Source organism: Myiozetetes cayanensis, unplaced genomic scaffold, assembly GCF_022539395.1.
Source record: "Myiozetetes cayanensis isolate MyiCay16 unplaced genomic scaffold, myiCay2020 scf2-11, whole genome shotgun sequence".
NCBI classification, from domain to species: Eukaryota; Metazoa; Chordata; class Aves; order Passeriformes; family Tyrannidae; genus Myiozetetes; species Myiozetetes cayanensis.
The window spans coordinates 49875072-49898787 of NW_026087411.1; the positions used below are offsets into that span (position 1 = coordinate 49875072).

The window sequence follows — 23716 nt, forward strand, 5'->3', positions numbered from 1 at the left end:
ATTTTAAATAGCTCTGGAACTAATACATTCCTTATCCTGCCTCAAGCAAGAATATTTCCCTAGTGCCTTCAAGGAAGGGCTGGGTCAGACCCTCAAGCCAAGCTCCCTGTATTCAACTGTTACACAGTACTAGCTATGCTCCCAATTTTAAATAGGGGTTTTGCACACTTAGACAAAGTCTAGATGTTTGCTGACAATGCAGTGAACTGTTGGCAGCTGTTTGCTGCCAGTGCTGTTGGAGACACTGGAAATTTTGACTTGGAGACAGTTTTTTACCCCAAACATCTACATCACTAACTTAACAGCTCCTACTAGAGTGACAGCTCAGTTATTGATGGGCAATCCTGTATTCAGGCTGGTAGAGAGCCACTATCTTTAGAAGAGGTACTTTTGCCAAAACAACTGCCTTTCCTATCTCCCTAAAACTACGCCATTGTGGTGAGCACTCCATCTGACCAGGGAATAGGCAGAACAAAAAACAGGGAGAACTCATTTCAACAATATTTCAACAAAAACAACGATAACTTCTTGGAAAATTACAACCCCATCATAAGATCTGATGTAGCAGGATCCCAACTTGGTTTTGCCTAAAATATCTAATTTTCCTCTGCCTTTTATATAACAAGATACAGCTATTACTCAAGTGTTTTCCACTGGGCTTATAACAAGAAAGTACCTTTTACAATCAGAAAGTCCCAAACAAGTTTCAAGTTTAAAAGTTTACTGCTTGTTCAGCTTAAGATTTCAGAAAGCTCTTGGAGCTGTCTTTCAGCTTCAGTAATTTATGTCATGCTTGGAAGACTTAAACCTTGATATGGTTTACTGACACCTTTTAACACACCTACTACGTTTAACCAATTCGATAGTGGCTTGCTCACTGAGAAAAAGCACTTTGTATCAGTAACCAGACCAAGAGTTTTACACAGAAATACTGCCCTGTAGCAAGTTGTCACATAAATCTCTCATTTAACATTTTTCAAAATGCTTGTGCTACCCCTATGTATGCAGCAGGTGACTGGTTACAAAAGGAGAATTACCCGTGCTCTAGGAATCTTATAAGCAAAGCCTGTAATCCTGTGGTCAATAAAGCACAAGTTTTACATGAAAAAAATCACGCTACAGGAGGGTGAGATGAACAAAGATAAGAGCAGCAACTGATTCAGAAATTATTCTGAACTTCTTGAAAGTTTTTAAATGCCTCTCTAAATAACTAATGGGGGGGATTTGTTTTGGTTTGGGGTTTGTTTTTTTTGTTTGGGTGGTTATTAGGGCTTATTTGGTTTGATTTGGGGTTTTTTTGGACAAGCGGAAGGAAGCAGGTACAGCTTTACCTACAGAGTACAGATTCTTGGCATCACAGAAACAAAGGCACATGGCACACTCTTCCATCCATGCATGGGGCTGTGCAGAACAACTCTTCCAGCACATATCCCAAAGGAAGAGCCAACACGCCAAACCATCGTGCCAAAACAGGATTTTGATGAAGAATGCTTATGTGTTGCCAGCTCCCAAAGCCACATGGAGCACAACTGAGGTAAGTTTCACAAACACACTCATGCTCTTTGAGAAAATAAACAGGAAGCCATCAGCAAGAGGGCCGAGAGCCACCAGGCAGAGCCCACACCAGAAGCAGCACAGCGTTATCATGGATGTTTTTGGGTAACTGTTTACTGTGTCATCCATCCTGTAACGCCAACCACTTGTACACAATCTTTATGCTACTTCTACTGACTTGTATGATGCCCATGGGATTACAGAGAGATCTCTGTTGCAAAACCCTGCCCCTCTCCCACTTGCCTTTAGTGCTTTAAGACTACGCCCCATTCATAACACGGTTTCGGTCAAGAACACTTCAAGTCTTGGACTCAAGCTCAAGAGAGAGAAAGAAAACTACAGTAACTACAATACATGTTATCAAAATAGGTCTCCAACTTCCTTTTATCCACAGAATACAACAGTTTAGAGTCTACATCCTATTTTTAAGCTGTTGCAGGTAAAGGAAGCCAGTAGAAAACTCTGAGGAGCTGTTTAAGTCTTTAACCTCTGAACAAAAAGCCCAAAGCATGAAGAGTTCCCCTTCAAACAGGCCTCAGCTATGTCGAAGTGTACAAGTTGATGTTTCTGCTGCAACATTTCAATGTTATTTCTCAACATTATAGAGGAAGGTGGGGTGTTTTTCATTCTGTTTCCTAACTACCACAAAACACTAAAGGTCAATACTGAAACTGAGGTTGGAGATAGCACTGACGAAAAGGAAATGAGGATAGGGAAGTGTGAACTCTTATTAGATTAGAACAAGTCAACTCTTCACCTCCCAGATAATAAAAAGCCCTGTCCACTCCAACACCTCTGAATGCCAGCAACAGCAGGAAATGTTTGTGGTTTCAGCTGACCATACAGCTTGTCTGTGCCATTTGCAGAAAAACCACATGCACATAACCATAATTTCCAATGACCGTAGCAGTAAATCCCACCTAATCCAGAGTGCTCGGCCATTCATGTGTGTGCCAGGGGAACTGCGATCCCTCCAGTGTTAGCAGACTAGCCTAGAAATGCAGTCCTAAAATTAAGTACTTGCCTTCAAATTGGGAGCTCTCACGCTGTCATTTAATCACCTATTAATATCACCTTACTTTTGAACAACCACGTTTGAAAGTTTCCTCAAAAATATAAACGGGTAATCTCGTCAATCTGAAGACACTGGGTATATTTTTAAAAGCACTAAGGAATACTGGAAATCAGAAACTTGAAACCTTCTGGAGGTACTGATTTCTTAACCCTTTATTCTGAAGATTCTTTGACCACTGATGCAAGTTGACTATTTACTTCCATACGCTATTCATATATAAGGTTCAGTTCTTAAGCATTTACCTTTTGCAAGGAAAAAAAAGCCATTTCTGCTGCAGAAAAGTGAGCACATTCACCTGAAATAGGGTGTTTGTTTCTAAATATCAGAAGTTCTGTATGTCCCACATAGGGCTGGGGGCTAGCTGAGGCTACAAATGCCTGCTGAAACTCTTTGCGCTGTTAAGTTAGAGGCTCCACATCCTTGTCAAATCTGCAGCGCAGCAGCACTTCAGTGCCTTCAACCACTGCTGCACAGCGGTGGCAGCACATGGAGATGGTGGGACTAAGCCAAGCAAAAGCCCTTACTTTTAAAGGAAGGAAAGAGTTTTAAGTAGTCATATACAAATGGTATCTGCCCACTTTCTGGAAGGGCTGTGCACAGCACACTTCTCTCTCCCCAGGTCTTCTATTACACTCATTACCATGACACCTGAAAGTGCAGAAAGGTAAAAACAACCTCCTTGAAGAAAGGAAGTACGTCATGCAAATCCTCCCACAGTGGAGAAGGGCAATTCACTTGTTAGTGCATGCTTATGTTTCCAAAAAGCTTTAGACAACATTCCTTACCAGAGATTCAGACCAATTAACTAACATAAAATACTTTATTGAAACCACGGTTTTGGAATCACAGCTTACCCCGACAGTCATACACTGGGCATTCATAGAATTATGAAGTTGGGCTGCCAACAGGAGGCAACTGGTTTTAATCCAGTAACTGTACATCCATTTGACAGAATGCTGGAAATACTGGAAGAAAACATATTTTAGTCCCCCTCTTTCTTTTCCTCATCCTTCATCTGTACCTGGACCTCTCTTTGTCTTTTGATTTCTTAGGACTTCTGCTTCTGTCTGCTTTTTTATCCCAGTCTCTTACTCGGAAGTCTTCTTTGTATTTGTCTTTCTGTTTGCTGTAAGTGTAATCTCTCTCCTGAGAACGGCTGCGACTCCGATGCCGGTCTTTCTTCTCACTCTTCATCCTCTCTCTACAGCGCTCTCCCTCATGTTTTCGATCAGAATCCTGTTAAAGGAATTGGACAGATATGCAGTTACAGACAAAATGGGAAAATATACAAAGGCATGAAGAGTGAAGAGAACTACAGAAGCGTCAAGCATAGTTGGTTCCTTAGCTAGGGCTGGTACTACCTGAAATAGATTCACATCCATGATGACTTGAGAAAGATAACACGAGAAAAACCCTACTGAAACCATACAAAGAAGATAAGTTTACAGCTTTTGTCAGCGCGTATGGAAAAATGCAGGGCTGTCAGGAGTGCTTCTCCATGTATTTCCTAAGGAGCATTAGCAACAACAGATTGTATCAGGGATTCCACTCAGATAGATATTATTAAACTCTTCACAAGCATCACACAAGCTCCTAAGCTAGATTTGGATTTTGAATGTAAGTATCCAATGCAAGTGTTTCCATCATAAGTCTTGGTTCAAGCCCCACAGGCTTGAACCAGTGCTATGCAGATGCAGAACATTTTTTAAGACGTGCCTGTAATAATTCTTAACGGCCTAAATTCTAGGCTTCAGCAAAATGAATGACACCATTACGGAGACCAACAACACACGGACACCTAAAGAGGAGAGACCAACATTATTTACTACAAGTGGTAACGGTGCTTAAACACGCATAAAAACTCCTGGGAAAAAAAAAGCTGCAAGTTCAGGGATCCAAAAATGAGGAAATTTTGAACTTTCCTAGATTTCTTCATGTTGTCACTGAGAATGCTGACTGAGCGGGCTCAGTGCTCAGAACAGATTTGCTCTGGAGAGAAAAAAAGATTAGGTAACAAAAGGAGGAACTGCTGTCAGTAGAACGACTGCTCCACATGTTGCACTAGGCAGCATGAAACCACTGAGACTGTAGTTAAGAAAGACAGTCTAATCACTCAAGCCTGAAACGTTATACTGACAACATTATGGCACAGCACACACGAGAATTACTATGTGGAGACACCAACACCTGTACGGGCCATGGCATTGTAGCAGGTTTAAAAGTAAAAAGATACAGATCACTTAGGAAGTAGACATTCCTTTTCAAGGAGCTCTAAAGATGTTATTAATACAAAACACTGCTAAAAACCAGTTTGTTCTTATTATTCAATTAAGATATACCGTGAAACAAAATAAAAGAGGGAGTTTCAGAATCCTGCAGAAAGATACACACACATCTTGCTGTTAAAAGGTGGCAGACACTTTTGTTTTGAAGGTATGACTGATGACCTGAAAGTTCAGTATGCTCTATATGCTCTAGCAGACAGATACCAATTTATGGAATTTGAATGACAACACTAAGCACAGATCATGATGAACTATGAAAAATGTCTGCATTAAATTACACAGTGTTTCTTTCCTCGTTTCAGATATGATTTTCCTAAATATGCACCATGACAGTAGCACCCACAATTGTGTGGCTGAAACCTATACTCCATGTACAAACAAGTGAACTTTATTTATTTAAAAGAACAATGAAAAAACTCCGAATACTTTTTAAGCAGAAAGCCAGGGATCAAGATGGTTCCCAGAGCAATCATCACTTTTAGAATTACATAGATAATGCTGAAATACTAGGGTTACAATAAGCAACATAAACCCCCTGGATAAACACACATATCAATAATCACAGGTTTGATCTATTACAAAAAAATTCTCCTACTGCTGGGTACAGTAATCTCATGAGTGGCCAAGTGCCTACTCCACGTCTTTAATGGCAAACTTATTTCAGTAAAGACGTTAAAATCTGAATCCACCAAAAAGACTCAGTGGTGCTTTGAGCTATTTATAAAAACTTTGTCCATCAAAACGATGCACAGCCATATTACTCTTCTACCCAAAAAACCTCACTCTCCATATGTTTGAACAAGACATCAAGTTTCCAGCCCCTATGTGGCAAGAACATCAGAAGGCGGACATCAGAAGATGGACATGCCGGTGGGTGCAGTACAGAGGAACATGACAATATTGGCCAGATAAACAAGTGGTGGGCTTTGTGTATGGCTGCCTTCTACCTGATTTGTTGTGGAGTCACCTCCCAGCACATGGGAAACAGGCAGAAAGGGCTCAGTTGAAAAATCTACCCTGTCAGCACTGAAGGCAGGCTACTGGCCAAGTCAGGGCAGGGAACAGGTTAGTGAACACTTGAAGCTGCAGACAAATAGGCCGTGTTGAATGTCATAGAAAGAGCAACTTGCTGAAAGGATTAAAGAAGTCTAATAAGCATTGAGTTAGCCAAGCTCAGTGACCTTCATAGAAGCATTTAAGGTATATGTGTACTGACCCCACAGTGTACAGAGCAAGTCTGAAAGGGACACAAAAAAGTCACCAAAGTAGCTACTACAAACACGGTGTAGTAGTCTGAACTAACAGAATGAATTGCATCTTAGTCCACCACCAACACAAGCTGCATTACCTCTTAAATAAGACTTTACATTTTAAAGTCTTTGCCATAGAAAAAGGTCAGTTTTTTAAACACTCTAAATTACTAAAAACAATATTATTTTGATATCAAATCCTTTATGCCCTAAGTCAAAACCATGCTGTTTTGAAGAGGAAGAAAAAGATTCCTACTTAAAAACAGGTTCTCTCCTATTGCTGAAGTTTAGCTTTCTTAATACAGGATCACAGCCTCTCATCAGTCAATGACTAATGACTAAGTGATGATCACCCCAATTCTTGATCCAGCACCAGGCTGGGTTGTTTGAGGAAGGAAATAAGAAAAGAGGAAAAGACACTTCTCTGGAAGTTCATGGCTGACTTTGCCAAAAGTAGTCACTTCCTAAACAGAACCTGCAGGTAAATCAGCTAGAAATACTATGACCACAAAAGCAGAATACATATGCCACCTCTACATACATTAAGCACACCACTTATAAGCACACTAGTTAAAAGGAGCAAACAAATAGAGACAGCCTTTTCAGAGGGAATATTTTGATCAAACTTGACCCTGAATCTAAAAGGAACAGTATGCAAAACACAGTAAGAGCAGGAAATTAAAACCAGAAAAATCACTATCTCTGTTGAAACCATGCAGTACAGAAATCTGAAAGTCAGGAAGCCCTTATGTTGCACAAAAATCCATTGGATAGGTCATATTTCTCACAGATCCAGTTATCTTAAAAAATAAAATCCAAGAGAAAACACACAGAAAAAACTGTAAGGGGAATGCAGTTGTAATACAGATCTCAAGCAGAAGCATGACCTGTATTCAAAAAAACTACCAAATCCTATTCACAAACCCACATGGTAGTCCAGCCTCCTGCCCCAGACCCACATCCTGTTACCTACTAAAAGCAAGCCACAACACCCTACCTCTTCTACCCACTGGAATCAAGTCAAACAGCACAAGATTCAAAAATATATTCTTAAAACATCAACACTACTGAAGACTCAGGAAACAGGAGTCAGACTAAGAAAGGGATGAGTCAAAATATTCTAAAGAAAAAAAAATCACCAGCAAGAGAACAGAAAAACAACCTAACATCATGGAAACTATTCAGAAAATAAACCCCTTCAAGTCATAGCTGGAGTTCATAGCACAAACTGCAATTCCAGTTGCCAGAACTTCCCACTATAAGCCCCTGATCTCAATTAAAATCTCTGCCACACTAAGGACTCAGGGTAGACCTTTCTGTATGAAGCATTGGCTATTGTGATCTTTGGCCAATTAGTTGTGGGAGGCCTGCTGTTGTTTTGTTTTAAAGTTCTTACTTCAAATATATTCTATGATTTACAAAATAGGGTTAAGGGAGAATGCTTTGTTTGCCTATACTAAAAATGCTACCATTCACAAAAGGTTCCATACTGTTACCCTCTGTGCCAGCCTCAGTATTCACATTGAACATACTCTGCCTCAGGAACATGCTTCCTTCCCCTGCTCTGGTACGAGTTCCACAGATTAGGACCAAATTATAAATAATAAAAAAAAAATTAAATTGTCAAACAGGATTTCTCAGCTAAGCTGGCTGCAGATTTCACTGGAAAGGCCAAGACACTTACTGAATCTCTATGTGAGAGTGAGTACATAGTGCTCAGTATGTACATATTATACACTACACACTAATAAGAATACTCAAATCCAGAGAGAAATGTTCCTCCCAGAAATTCATTTTCACAACTCCAAGAGGGAACCATGATGCTTGTCATCAGTGATTTTGGGCATAAGAAAGCTAAGCTATTTACAGCAAACTGGTTAAAGGTGAGTATGAGAGAAGAAAGCCATGGGAAAGAAATACCAGAATACAGCAGCAGAGACTACAGGAACAAACCACACTAGGAGCAGGTGACTAAATCACAAAAAGATACACATACACATAGAACAGATCATACAGTGAAGCACTAGAAAATATTCTCTTCCAGTACCTGGAAAAGGCACCAGGAATCCATCTGTCCTCATTCATGTTTTTGTGCTATGAAGTCTCAGATCCCCTTGGAACAATTATGACAGAGATTAACCCCTTACATTGCTGCTGGTACTTGTTGTGCCATTTGCAGGGGTGGAGAATTCTAAATGATTTTTAAATGTTCTCTGCTGAGAGAACATGGTGTAATTTCTGAACCATCGAGAACAAAGATTCCTGCCAGAAATACCCGTTTCAAGAATGCTGAAGCGACAGTGTTGATCAGCCAAAAAGACAGGAGGAAGTTTAAACCAACAGTAATCCAGACCTCTTGTCTGTACATGCTCCAGCTGAGACTTCAGTTATCTGAACAGGTGCCTCCCCTCCACCCAAGGGACCCTGACACAATTAATACACAGTGACAAAAAAGACTTTGTCCATGAATGAGCAATAGGTCTGACTGGCGGCACTGAAAGAATTTAATTACTAATGTTCATGAAAAAAGTTATTTTTAAGCATCACAGAAGTAGTGATGTAACAGAACAACAGAATCGTGACTGCTCTGCGTACACACAACTTACAGCAGTACTCAAAACTCATGACAGGACAATTGCTTTATTTACTGTGGCTGAAACCTTACCACTTTCTACAAAGTTGGTAGAAGACAGCTTTGTTCTCACTCATAAAGCTTGCCCTTTTAAAATAGTAGGGTTTGGGTATTTTTCTTTTTTCAGCTTAATTCTCCCTAATGCTTACACTTCCATGATGGTTCAACCCTCTAATTTATCATTGCAGACGTTGTTTCCACAGAACACCAAAGTCTTGACTATCCCAAGTTCACAGAAATGTGAGAATGCTGTCCTGACAGGCTGCAGTAGAACTAATGAAAAACAGAACTAGTGTCTCCTGATGATTTCCTCCGCAGCCCCAACCTTACAGTATCATGTGCTTGCACAGTATGGATGCAAGCAAACCCACACACAGATTTTTTACAGAAATGCTTCCAAAACAGTTAAGGGGAAAAAAAAAAAAAAAAAAAGCAAAGAGATCAGGGTTTTTTCCATATGGGAGAAAGTCAACATATGATGGTCTGGCAAGAAAATGAAAAATGGTCTACAGTCATGAAATATGATTAACTACTAGTTTATGACTGGGAATATGTGAACAACAGGTACAAAGTGCTCAAGATCTCCTACTTTATGAAAGGCTACACTGCCTCTTCAGGATGTTTTGATGAAAAGTCACCTAGATATACCAAGCTGCAAAAGTTGAGAAGGATTTGGAAAGCCTCTTTTATAATCATATATTAACATCAGCCTTCTGTAGGTTCACAACTGCTGTATTTTAAGGGACTTTGCATGCCATGTCCTCATTCAATATCAGACTTTTTTTTCCTGGTTTCTTTTAGGAGGAAACCAGTGAACAGGTATAAAGTTAGTGCATGAAGAGCTAAGTACCTTAGATTTTTTGGTCCTCTTGTCGTCATCATCATCTTCAGAGTGGTAGTGCTTTTTCTTTTTTTGTTTTTTAGCCAAGTGCAAGTGACTTGTTTGAGACTCTTCTACATCCTCATCCAGCACAAGGTCATACTTGGCACTGATGGTGTTGGTTAAGGACAGATCTGTTATTTAATATCAATAAATAGCAGAACACAACAGCTCGTGAAGCAAACAAATCCCTGCTTATCAGACAAGCATTTACCAAGACTTAAAATGTATTTCAGTCAGAACAGGGTTGTTCACTGAATTCTGTCCTGTCAAACAATTCAGCCAGGTCCCAGTTCTCCTTTTTTGTCTACCTGTGGATATCTGAACAAGCTATGGGTTTATTTTCTCTCATGTTTACCACAAGCCAAGTATAATCTCAGAGAATGATTGAGTTACTACTTTGGTTTCATTCTGGTTGCAGAATATCCCTTCTGAAACTACTTAAAACTCTGTTATGCCATATGTCATTCCAGGGCTGCAGACTTGGAACATTTATCTGCACACAACATGGAAGTGAAAGAGCATATTAACTACATTCAGCAAAGCTACCAAGTGAAAAGCACAAAATGCTTAATTTTATCTCAAACATTAAGTGGTTGGTTATATGAAGCAGCAGCAAAACATCCATTTGGCAAGCTTGAAAATTAAGGAGTCTTTTCCAGGCTGCTTTCATAAACTGTACTCAATTCAAAAAGCATCTCTGACCAGAAAAGGATACTCTTGCTTTGGTTTTACCTTCTCTTTCAGAGCAAGTTTTGAAGGTTTGTCACGTTCCTTCTCATACTCTTTGAAATCGTCCTTGGTATAACGCCCACCTGTTCACAGGAAAATATAATCAACTCATTACAGCTAAAAACACAACCAAGACATACAACTATTATTAAGTTCTGAAGAAGAGCTCTTCGTAACCATACAGAGATGCATAGCAGGATGCAGTTCCAGAAAAAAACCTGACATTTCGGTTACAAAGTAGGAAAGTGGGACAAGCTGTGATGTTCTGTCCTCCTCTTGCTTGCCGATACCATTAAGCAACATATGGCTTTCTCCTCATTCATGTCTAGTGGAGACAACATATGAAGAGGATCACAAAGCAGAATTCAGCAACTGGCTTAGCCACATTTAGGGATCACGTGTCACACTACTTAAAACTCTGTTACCATGAAAGCCCACAGACTGTTCTCATTATTAACTGACCTTTTTCTCTGGTCTGCACAAAGAGAAGCCTCTGAGACAGCTACAGCTCAGTAATTCAAATGGAAAAATATATAAAAAAAACCCTGGTCACGTCTGGATTTAAAGAGGGGCACGACAGATTCCCGCTTCCATCTATTCACCGGAAGTACCAGCTCACAGAGGAACGAACGTGCTGCCACCTCATGGCCACACCGAGAACTGCAACATTCGCTGGCTGGGCCAGAAACGGCCTCCCAAGGAAGGACAGTACCTCCCCTAGGTCATTTTTTAGGTACCATCTAAGCACGAGACGACAACATAGTTAGCTTTTCAATATTTTGAACAATTTAGACCTAATCTACCCAGAAAAAGTTTTCCACACGGTCAGTTAGTATAGGGATGCACTGAAGCAGATGGTATAGATAGACTACAGAGTCTGCTCTGCTCTGTGCAGGACAAGTTCTAATACCTCAGTGTTCATGACCAGAACCCTACATGTAGAAATTATATGCTAACAACCTAGGGCTTACTGCATTTTTAGGAGAAGACACACAAGAATGCCATCACTGCAACGCACAGTCACCTCTCCAAGTCCAGTGTTTTCTTCATTCCCCAGCAACAAAATAACCACTGCATCCATCTCCTTCTCCATCCTTTTCCTCCCAAAACATCCTCAAACACCTGACCTTGGATTTTCATAACATACAACCTGCTAGGCAGTATGTTTGACCTACTGGTGGTGAAGAGCAGAAATCCCTGGCCTGAATACTGACTTTTTCTTATATATACCTGACTGTCATACACTGAATAAAGAAAAGAAACCAGAAAGTAACAATGTACTGCCATATTAGTTTGCTAATAAGTAATATCAAAAAATATCATAGCCAAAGCTTGAGAGGAAAAACATGTTTTAGTGGCAAAGTGGATAAAAAAAGGTAATCCATGGCAATGTAATGGTAACATAGCACAGTTGTAAACCCTTCTACTCTTACAAAACAAATGAAAAGAAGAGCTAACGACTGTGTTGTTCCATTCATTACAGTACCAGGAAAATTTATATCCCTGAAGATGAGATGATTTAAACTCTTAACTCTTTACATAATGCTTAGTTTTGAAGTCATGGCTTACTAAGTTACGAGGATCAAAGTATTGCAAATGTGCCTACCTTTTCCTTTCCATTTAATCTTTGCAACAGACTGGCTAAAATCCACATGTATCCGTCTGTCATCTATCAGCACATTGTCCATTTTGAAGTAGGCTTTCTCACAGTCTTCCTCCTGATATTAACATTACGAGAATACCTTGAGTCATGATTATTTCACAGGAATATTCAACTGCTTAATGGCACACACTTCTTTCTAAAAGTGCCTACAGCATACCAGTTCTTGCATTGTACCATTTCAAAAGCAATATTTATGCTTTCTCTGAACGTCAGCATTTCAAACTCCAATTCTTTAGTTCAATCCACCATTTTAAAAATTTGCCATTCCAGTTACATATTTGGCACATGAAATACATTCAGAAAAATAAGAAAACAGGACAACTTAAAAAAGCTCCATTTTAAGTACATAAGTAGGCTAAAGTGAGAACACTTTTCCAGGATTTTCCTCACAGATTAGACAGGTTACCACATACCAAGCTATGCACCACCCAGAAAACTATCACTATCAATCTCACAGCAAGAGCAGCATGTTGATACAGTAAGCATCATTCACAAGCCCAGTACAGGACACTACTGTATTACATATTGTATTAGCTACCCCACACTTGAAGATGTCAGTGTTTTTCCTTAATGGAAGTATACCAGAAATGAACTTTTATAAGCAGAATCTACACTTAGTATACCTAAAAAAACCCCCATACCTTTTCAAACTCAATGAAAGCATAACAAAGAGATTCACCAGTCTTCCAGTCTCGAATCACTTCACAGCTGAAAAATTGATACAGAATTAAAAATGTCAATGCTGTTGAAGCAAAAATCATAGGATAGGAAAGCACTACTTAAAAGGGACAGTAACAGTTCAAATAAAAAAAAATTGCAAAATCAAAACACCTCGAAGGCGTTACAAGATTTGCTTATGAGACCTCCAACTGATGTGGGGGTGTCTGCACAGAAAAAATGCATGTGACATTACTTGAGTAATTACACTTAATTCACAAGCGGCTACCATTTGTGTAGAAATAGAGATGAATTTCTAATTAATGAAACAAAATATATTTTCCAATATTACTGTTTGTCATTAATTTTTTGCATTTCACTAATCTAAGACAAGAAATTTCACATTCTGTTTTCTCAGTCATTTTAAGCAAAGTTTAAATAGATACCATGTGACAAACTTTCTCCTCTTAGCAAGCATCTCTTTAGCAGCCATCTTTTCATCAGGTAGTTCACAGAGCAAAAATAAGATGCCCAAACGTATTCAATCAGTAGATGTAAAATGGGAACAATACAATATTGCATCACTATTACCCAACTCTTGTACTTGACATGAGAATTCTGACTACAGGATGCTGAAGGAGGACAGACAGACAACAAGGGCAGGAAATGTGGCATTAAGGTGAGACTTAGTAATGTAAGACCTCCCCACATGGACTGAGGAAATGACAAATCAGGATTAGGATACACAATGAAAAAGATGATCAAGGTCAAAAGAAGAAGAAAAAAAGGGGGGGGAGAAGAAGAAACCAGAATACAAGGCTGTTCAGAGAAGTTATAGACATTCTTGGCAGCAGCCATCAGCAAGGAAGGCGACAGGACGGTTTGTGCAAGAATGCTCCTCTGTGGATTATTCAGAGAATCTATCTCAAAGAGGGAGGACTGCAGAAGAGGTAGTGAACAAAGTGATAGAGGAAAAAAAATAAATCCCGAGGACCTACAGACATCATGCTGGAGTTGTAAGAGCTGCACATAATGCCCATTTCACCACCCCCTTTTTCCCCCTGGACAATCTAGTTTAGGATCTGGGTGTCTGCAGGCCTGTGTGCCAGTACCACGCAAACTGGTAGAAACTCAAAGCAGAACAGACTTAGTGTGTGTCTGAATACATAGGGTCTGCTCAGGACCACCTGAATATAACCTGTGTGAAATGCTCTGAAAGAGTCAATATGCTTATGCATGATGATGATGATGCATTTGATGCAGTCTTCTGCATCCCTCTGGATATTCCAATAAACTCCTGAACCAAAGGCTTTTGGGGAAAAGGACATAAGGAACATCTTTGCACTGATAAACGTGCAAAAGGTCAGGTAAGAGCAAACTGATTTCAAAGTTTGCTGATGATACTAAACAGCGCTGATGATACTAAATTGTTAAAGGAAGCAAAAATAAAACCTGGAGAAATTGCAGAAAGTCCTTACAAGACCAACAAGACAGCAAATGATGTTCATATGATGTAGATAAATGCTATAAGATGAGCAAGGGTGGAATCATAACTGTGCATTATAAAAAAGGAAAACGCCAACAAAAAACCCCAGCTTTAGTATTCACTAGAAAAGGAATTGAGAACAATGCAGAGACCAGCACTGTGCCACTGCCTATCTACAATTTCTTCAATAATATGTATAGTTCTGGTTTTCTCATCTTGAAATGAAAATAAAAGAACAGAAAAAAGTCAAGAAAAGAGAAACAAGGTAAGGAAATCTCTACTACAAAGCAAGAGTATGTAGGCTAGTGCTCTTAGCAAGGGAAAAAATTACTTTAGGGTATAGGACAGAGAGGTGTAGGAAAGTAGACTTCACTGCCCGTCATATCTTTTGATAGCAGTACTAGGAGGAATCAACTGAAACTATCAGAAGCCAAGTTCAAAACTGAAAAAGGCAGCAGGCATGAGGAACACCTTACAATGAGTGTATCAGATGCCAGAAATGTTTGCTGTTTTATCCCAAACCATAAATATTCCCACGGAGAAGACAAACTCAGAGACTGTATACAGCTCATGCAGCATGTGAGATAAAAACTGCTGAAAGGAGTAGAGAGGACAGGGGGCAGGGAAAAGTATCGTATGTTTTTTTTTGTTCCTACACTTCCCTAGGATTTCACTTAAAACCACTGCTGGGACAGGATACACACCTAGCTAGATCTGTCTTTGCATCTCTGTTGTGGTGGTCTCTATCTGAACACAGCATAAATCTCATGAGACACCAGACTACTCCTTAACAGTCAAACCTAAACAGACTGGGAGGAATCAGGTTCAATTTCAGTGAAGAAGGTTTTCTCTTTTATTTTACCATATTTACCTTTTAATGGGACCAAATCGTGAAAATATTATCTCCAGGTCTTCACCTGTGGTCACAGGATTCAGCTTACAAACAAACAGCACATTTTCTGGTGGCTTGACATCTGCATCTGGTAAGTCTCCCACCTGTGGCATACAGAGAAGGATGTTCATCACTTTTGCCTAAAGCTCTTTACAGGCAGCACAGCATATTGGCAACACATCTTGTGTAGGATCTCAAAAAAAAAAAAGTCTTTCCTATCACAAAATCAAAAATTAAATTATTTTTCCTGCTCAGTGCCACAAAAAAATGCTTTCCATAGCACCTAAAAATTATTATCTATTTGCAATTCCACCGCTGGGACTTCATCAAAGTTGACAAATGCTTTCTACTTTGCCTTTCCTGTTCATACATAACAGAGAGTTCTAAAAGCACTTCTTTTCCTCCTACAAGTTTTCTGCAACATTGTGGCCATATCTGGGGCTTGACTTTGGAATTAGTCTCTGCTGTGAACTATTCACCATAAATTTGAATTTGGTAGTTGCAAAGGAGTGAGATGGATTCACTCATTCTTCAACAGTGTGTATTTTTTTTTTAAATTTTTCCCTTAAAAAAGACTCCAAAGTTTATTCACAGTTTTTGTTACTACTGAGATTACAACTGCCAGCAATTACCAAACACTATATTTAAGAAGGAGAGTTAACACAGAGCTAATCAGTGTTAAATTCAACTAATTCCACGGGAGGAAGACTGCCATTACAGATATGAACAATGCAACCTCAATGCCACTCTATGTGCTGGGAAGAGATTATCACAAATTAGCTCAGCTCTCTCCCACACATCCTAAACGTTTCCCAGGATTACAGATACTCAGCAGCATGTTATATATGTTATGTTTTTTAACTGGATGCATTTCTAGTAAGTTTTTACAAAGCCTCCACTGCCCCACTTTTAATCCTGGCTTTGAAAGTGAAGTATCACCAGTTTTATCAAAAAACCACATGCAGTGCTCACACTCAATCCTCTTCATTGTACCACAGACATTTGATAGCACAGATTCTGAAACATGACATCATCAAAAGATAAGCAATTTCAAGATAAGTATTACACATTCTTCTAGACTTAATAACATGTGCACACTGGAATAACATCTGCAAGGTAAATGTAGGAGGATTTTCACCATTTCCAGAAGAATGGCACGAGTTTTTGCTTCTTTTTCTGCTTGAACTTCTTCTATTTCATCTGCAGACCGTCCTTTCATGTCATCAATTTCTTCATCTGCTCCTATTCTGCCACTCTGAAAAATTAAGGAAAAAGCTATTTATTACCAAGTCATGGCCAAAAATTCTTTCTTACTTTCCAAATATTACTTGTATGATCTCTCCCCTCACACCCCAAGACATGAAAATGCTTAAGCAGAACTTAATGCTCTGCAGAACTGGACTTTCATTCTGTTCTTCCCACTTAGATTAAAGAGAGAGAAGATGTTATCCTTGTATTTCAGGTACTGTGAACTATGTATGACGTTTTAGGACCAGTCTAGACCATATTCAGTTAGGTATTCTAAATTCTTTTATACTCCCACTCATACTCAACAGCTCATCACAAGTGTCAGTTCATTTCTAATTCAGATAGCTCCTACCAGAAATGAAGATAAGGAACACTGAAGTACCTGTGATGTCTAGTAAGACTCAAATATTAAACAGAATATAGCAAAATAAGAATTTTATTTCTATATACACCTATACCTAGATAGGATTTGAGGTTTAATTTTTCTCCTCATCAGCATCTCTAGAATGCTCTCCCTCTTAGAGACACCAAAAGGTGTATCTTCAGAAAGGCTATGAAAAAGAAAACTAAGTAAAAGTTTTCAAATCTCTACACAGTTATGGCAGTGAGCTATTAAACTCCATATACCATTTAATGTACCTGAAGGCACATCAGAGACTAACCACAGTGCAGGTGCACTATGAAAGCCTCCTTCCGATCTCGTAATTATATGTATTAAGTTTGAGAATAAACAATATTCTCTCTAGTCAATTTATTCATTGCTTGAAAAAACTGTTTCCATGCAAGCAGATAATCTCACATATAACTTCCATAACTGCATACTGTGAGTGAATTACTTACTACTCCAATTATCTTTTAGAAAATTCTTTCTGTTTGAACAAATAGCCCAGAACAGTATGCATGTTAGCATATATAACTCAAAGAATGACCACGATTACTTCCACGGAAACACAGACTATTTCACAGTTAGAAGGAAAATAGTGGTAACTACTTTAATAATAGTAAATGTTATATTTTGTCTTCTACCAGAGTATACAGAAAACAAGTAATATCAAAGGTGAATATTCTGAATGTTCTGCTTATCTACACTGCAAATAGAAATCTAAAATACAGCTTTCAAACCTAACTCCACCAGAGCCACATGGGAGAGCACCCAAGTCATGCTTCTAACATTTTCTTGAAAGACTAAGCAGCTGTATTTGATTCAACACAGCAATAGCTTCAGATGACTGACAAGCATTTGACATATCAGAACTCAAGATGCACAGCAGAAGAGCACCTCTTCTCCTCCTGTGTGAAAAAACGTGTAGTTCTTTTAGGAAATGGATTCGACAGACAAAGCCTTAAAAGACTGAATTCTTATTTTGGCTAAGTCCGTGCTGGACACTGCTAGAGATAAATTTATTTAATTATTTCTTCCAACTCTTCCCCGAGAAGATATCATGAGCACTCACATCGAGCTGTTCCTTCGTAGGTTCTGGTGAGCGATCAGGAACAACCAAGCCAGGGGGATCATCAAACGGATCATCTAAAATTACTGTGTGATTTATCCTTACAGAGAACAAAATCAAGATCAGCATCGGTTACATGCAAATAAAACCCCCTTTACCCAAGTAACAGCAAGTCGGCCCTGCTAATTCTCAGTTATATCCCAAACAGCCAAATATACTGTATGCTTGTAAATTCTAGTACTGACGCTTCTGCAAGGGCGGTATAGTTGAATATATACATACTTGTTTATTTAGTACTTGCTTATTTTACCAATATTACTAGAATAAAAAAAAATGTCTAAGACAGCATGTACAGGTCACCTGACTTCAAAATATTCATCTAGTTTCAAAAAAAGATTAATTTATTTAATTAAAATGTATTCCTCAAAAAGTGAAGTTAAAAGTAGTCACACCTGATATCTTGATAAGGGATAAAGTCCTTATCTACAAAGGTTTCATTAATTGTCTTCAATACATCCATGCCTTCTGTCACTTCTCCAAATACTGTATGTACACCATCAAGGTAATCCAGGTTTTCCCCTGTAGTAATAAGAAACTATAAAAGAAGACACAAAACCAGTAACAATGAATACCAAAATTCAGGGTGTTTTTTTCACCTTAGCAGAGGGACGACTCTTCACTGAATTGATGGGAAAAAAATTCTTTCTGATTTTTGCGGAAGATTAGTCTTCTTCCATCAGCTCTGGGAGCACTGTGAGCCAACCTACAGCTCACAGCCACTGCCTGAGGAAGAGAGGTTCTCTCACACAAGTCTCCCTCTGCACGAGCTTTCAGCTCCGTCTCTCTGGATCCTTTTGTGAGTTGGTTTGACTCAGCCATCTGGCAGAAAGTCAGACAGGCAGAAGAAGAGCAGACAGCTACCTGCTGGGTAGGTTTCTTGAGCAAGATCAGTAAAGCACCATAGTTAATCAAAGGGAGAAGGCAGGAAGAATAACGCTACCCCTCCAGGCAGCAATGAGCTGGGAGCTGAGCTCTAATCACCTGTTCAACAAGCAGCACTCAGCAGGTGCATTTTCATTAATTTGGCAAAAACTTCCACAGTTCTACTTCACCTAATTCTACCCAGACCTTTTTCCCTCCTTCCCACAAACCCTTCTCTCCTGAAAAACAGGATGCAGTAGCATTGAGAGAAGATCTAGCACACAGTAGCACTGAGTTAGATCAACTGGCACCGAAATGTATCTTTACACAAATCAGGTCTTTCACTTTAGGGCAAAAACTGAAACTCTGGAAAAGGATACCAACTGAGCACTTGGTAACAAATTACAGACGGACGGCACTTAGTAATGAATGAGGGAGGAAGAGGCAGATACACACAAGTAACAGAACACAACTATTACACCCACGCTTTACTATCTGACTGGTAACATCTCCTCATTCTCTCTGCAACATAGCCAAAACTGGCTAGTATTTGGTATAGGTTACACTAAGCTACACTATACTTGTAAGGCAACTCCATGTAATCCCTTTCCAGAATTTTTCTTTCCCAAGGAAGAAGCTGCAATAAAGTTCCTTGGAACTGCAGTCATTCCCATATGCCTGTACATACACTAGCAGGCTGCATCTTAAATATAAACACAAGTATCACCTCTTTTTCCTAAACTCCCCACCCAAACAATTTTATACATATGATGCAAGGAAGCAGCAAAATTAACTGAATATATTACAAGCTCTAGTTGGAATAAATCCATGCTTTTTTCTCAACTGTTCTTCAATTATTAAAAACTTTTATTTTTAAAAATTACAACATATGGTTATTACGAGTGAGTAATTTTAATTTATAAAAGTGACAATGGACCTAAAATAATAATTTAGAAACAATAGCATTCTATTCAAAAAACCTTTTAAAAAATGTAAAAAACACTACCTACAGCAAAAATGCAGGTGAACAATGAACAACAAAGGGTACATCAACACTTTCAAAAACTGTTTTATACCAGCAGTGGGGTAAAACTGTAAACTTACTGCATTATTAATGCACACTTTTATGTAACAGTACAGAAGAAACTGGTATGATCTCAGTTTCCAAACTAACATGAAGTCATAACCAGAAAATTTCAAGGTGATTTCAAACACAAGTTTCCTTACTTTTCCCTTCCATTTAACTACAGATTTTTTTCCTAAACATTTTATACATTAGCAAAATCCCATCACAGTAGTAACAGGAATAAATAAAGAAAAAAATAGAGGACTGAGTGCTAACAAATAAAACTAATCTAGGACAGGATTTGAATCTGAGCATTTTAATTTCTTTCTTGTCTGTAATAAAATACCCATTGGGACCAGAAATCCTATGAAAAATTTTTACCTATGGGTGGTTTTTCACGTCTTTTGACCATATTACAAGATGATGCTATTGAGATGACACTATCATTGTTGTGTTGCTTTTGTAAACTCATGGAATTTTCATTTAGTTACTCAGACATGTACCAACACTGAATACGGACCTGTGATCCGTGCTGATCACTGCCATTGTTCACCATTGACACAGTTCCTTTCTTCTTATGCTTGATTCTTGGCACCTTCTCTGCCTCAAAAAATCTAGCTTGATCACCATACAGTTGACTGAAAATATATATAACAAATTCGTTACAAGAAAAAGGAATTTTTAAAAGTGAGCTAATGAAATGCTGTAAAACAGTAAATAAGACATCTCAAAAATTTTTTCATTGGCCTTCAAACAAACCCAGAATATACAAAAATGTCTCTTCCAAGAAAAACAGAAAACCAGATTTTGTGGACTTCAGCGATAATGAACAGGCAGAAAAGACAAACTGCCATTCTCCATGCTAGCAGCAGGACAGGATCTCACACACTCTCATCACACTGCACTTCCCTACCTGCCATAGCAATAAGTCTCAGAAGACTTGTAACAGAGAAGAATATCAAAATAAACTTGATCCAATTCTGTGCAGAGAGCTCAAGTCTGGTAAGTTTATCTTCCTAGACTTGCATCTGCTTAGCACAGTTATACTGCTTCCAGGACCACAAAGTGAGGATTTGTGGATCCATGGGTTCAGGGTTTTGTATTTAAGAGGCTCTGACAGACTGACTTACAAAAGCCAACACTAGTCGAGCAACACTGTCTCTGTTCAAACTGAACTATTTATCTCCATATATTGTGTTCCCCAGCACTTTATAATTAGTTCTGCTCTGCAATTTTAATTCTACTTTTAATAACAATTTCAAAGGAATCATATAGAACATACACATTTTGCTAACTTCCATCCTAGTTGTTTGGATGATTTCTTCAACTTTTGTCAGCATGACCACTGAAAATGTCTTAAAAAGAAAAGCGATTTCCTTATACACATTCAACATGACTAAAATTAACTCAAATACATTTTTAGAGTCAAGGGATTACTTTCTTATACACAGAGGAAATCAAGTATAGCCTCAATGTTTCGCTCATGCTCAATTAACTATGTTTTATTACAAAAATAAAAGTAGTAACAAACTGCTAATGATTTTGCCTTCTACAGAGCACTTAGTTATGATACTTCTCAAACTACAGTTATTTGCTAGTTTTTAAACAAACAGAAATGTATGTACAAGTTGTTAGTTGTGACTCCACTTCTAAGGTCAAAGATAGAATAACATCCAGGAAAAAAAAAGTGAATGGCCAAAGGCAGTGTAGAAATTAAAAAGGTATGACAACCAAAGAAGCTTACGCATCAACATTTTTACTCCCCACCCGTAATTCTGCCTCAAGAGAGTTGAAGATTATCAAACTGGAGCCCCTATTTTCCTATACAATTCATTGCTGATAAATATGTTATACACACACATACATATATCACGTTGATACATAAATACTTACCAAAATATGGATTCCCCTCCACGGCCAGTTCCCATGGGGTCTCCAGTTTGTATAATAAAATCCCTCTGTCACAAAGCAGAATACATTAGATACTGCTTTCGTGTTTGTGATTTTAAATCAACAACAAAAAAAAGGAATTGAGAATCCTCACCTGTACATTATAAATAAGACAATAGTTGTAGTACTTGACTTTGCAGAGCTTCAGGAAATTCAGACAAGCTGTAAGAAATTGTATCAACATTTACTAAAGGAAACTCCAGATACAGGAAGAATAGATACAACAGATATTCAGTTTAATGCGTAGAAAAGTGTTTTTGGAGCAGACTATGTCGAGACTTATCGGAGTGCAATGTATAAACGCTGAAATGCTCTAAGCAGAGGTAACATTTCCTCCCTTCCTGCAGCCCATCTCTAGCGACTCGAAGAACCCTAAGCACGGCTAGTTATACAGAAACACACTTGATTTTCCCTCCGTTTCTTTTCAGACACCTAAGAAAGAAGACCACAGCAGCCCTTTGATTTAGAATACATTACATTTGTAGCCGCAAGCGCAGCCTGCATCCCCCCGCCCGCCCCAGTGGCGCCCAGCCCGGCCGCTGTCCCGCTCGGGGCCGCCACCTGCCCGCGCAGGAGGGACGCGGTACCAGCAGGGGACAGGGGCCAGCCCGGTGCCGGTGGCGGACAGGGGCGAACCCCGTGCCGGCGGGGCCGGCTCGTACCGCGGGGCCGCTCCTCCGTGTACAGGTCGATGACCAGATCCCCACCGTGGTCTCCAGCAGCACCGCCATGGCCGCCGCCCGGCCCCGCCGGCCCGGCTGCCGCGCCCTCTGCCGGCGTGGAGGCCTCCGCGGGCGCGAGGGCGCGGGTGTGGGAAAATGTGGAACGTGTCGAAGTTATCTTCGATGTAAGATGTATGATCTTTGTGTACCTTCACACAGAATCACGGAATGAAGTGGGTCGGAAACGACCTCTAAGATCATCGAGTCCAAACTGTGACCACCTAACACCACCTTGTCAACCTTGTCACAGCACTGAGTGCCACATCCAGTCTTTCCTTAAACACCTCCGATGGTGATTCCACCACCTCTCTGTGGGCAGTTCATTCCGGTGTCTAATCACTCTTCCTGTGAAGAAATTCTTCCCAGTGTCCAGCCTGAACCTCCCCTGGTGCACCTTGAAGGCATGTCCTCTCATCCTGTCATTGGTTGTGTGGGAGAAGAGGCCGACCCCCACCCACCCGGTACAACCTCCTTTCAGGTGGTTGTAGAGAGTGACGAGGTCACCCCTGAGCTGCCTCTTCTTCAGGCTAAACAACCCCAGCTCCCTCAGCCTCTCCTCACAGCACTTGTGCACCAGAACCTTCACTTTTGTTGCCCTTCTAACTTGGCAAAAGACTCAGTCAAGGTCCATCTATTCTACAGCTGAACTATCCTCATTATAATACTACAAAAATCACAACCAAAGGTCAAAAAGACCCCTGCTCACATGAAGACCCTTCCCTTAAGCATATGTAGAAGTTGGCTGGTATTACGGTCAAAGGTTGGACTCGATGATCTTGGAGGTCTTTTCCAATCTTAACAATTCTAGGTTTCCTTCCCCGCCCCCAGGAGCAACCTCTTATGGCAAAGTGCACGTTTTGAGATGGATCACTCAGCTTTTGAGCACAGTGTGCACTGAGGGGTGTGTGTGCTTATTCTACATAGCCAAAACCAGTTTTACCTCACAGATATTAATTAGAGTAATTAACAGTCCCAATATTTACCTTTGAGTACATGGTCACAATACGACCTTCAGTACTGTGGTTGACTCTGAATAAAGTAAACAGAATTTATTCCCTTCCAATGTGTTTTTGGGCTTATGTGTTACAGCTAAACTCAGTCTAAAGGATCGTTGCCTTCAAAACAAGGGATCCCACTCCCCAACACAGAGAGCTTCCACTTCAAGCTGCGCTGTCTTCACCTCTTTCTAGATCATTCTCTGGTGCTCATCACACAATGAGTTGATCCAAGTCATTAATCTGTTGGAAAACTG

At 39.6% G+C, this 23716-nt stretch overlaps 1 protein-coding gene across 1 annotated transcript; it reads right to left on the reverse strand.

Annotated features, from left to right (window-relative positions):
- Positions 1 to 3430: 3430 nt before the first annotated feature.
- Positions 3431 to 22478, reverse strand: PPIL4 (peptidylprolyl isomerase like 4). Its single transcript, XM_050315315.1, is given in 14 exon segments — positions 3431 to 3865; positions 9647 to 9785; positions 10395 to 10491; positions 12015 to 12126; positions 12713 to 12779; positions 15086 to 15210; positions 16245 to 16361; positions 17809 to 17905; positions 18258 to 18400; positions 20313 to 20430; positions 21686 to 21750; positions 21837 to 21904; positions 22405 to 22449; positions 22452 to 22478. Coding segments are annotated over 14 exon segments (1440 nt in total). The 5' UTR covers positions 22474 to 22478; the 3' UTR covers positions 3431 to 3640.
- Positions 22479 to 23716: the final 1238 nt, after the last annotated feature.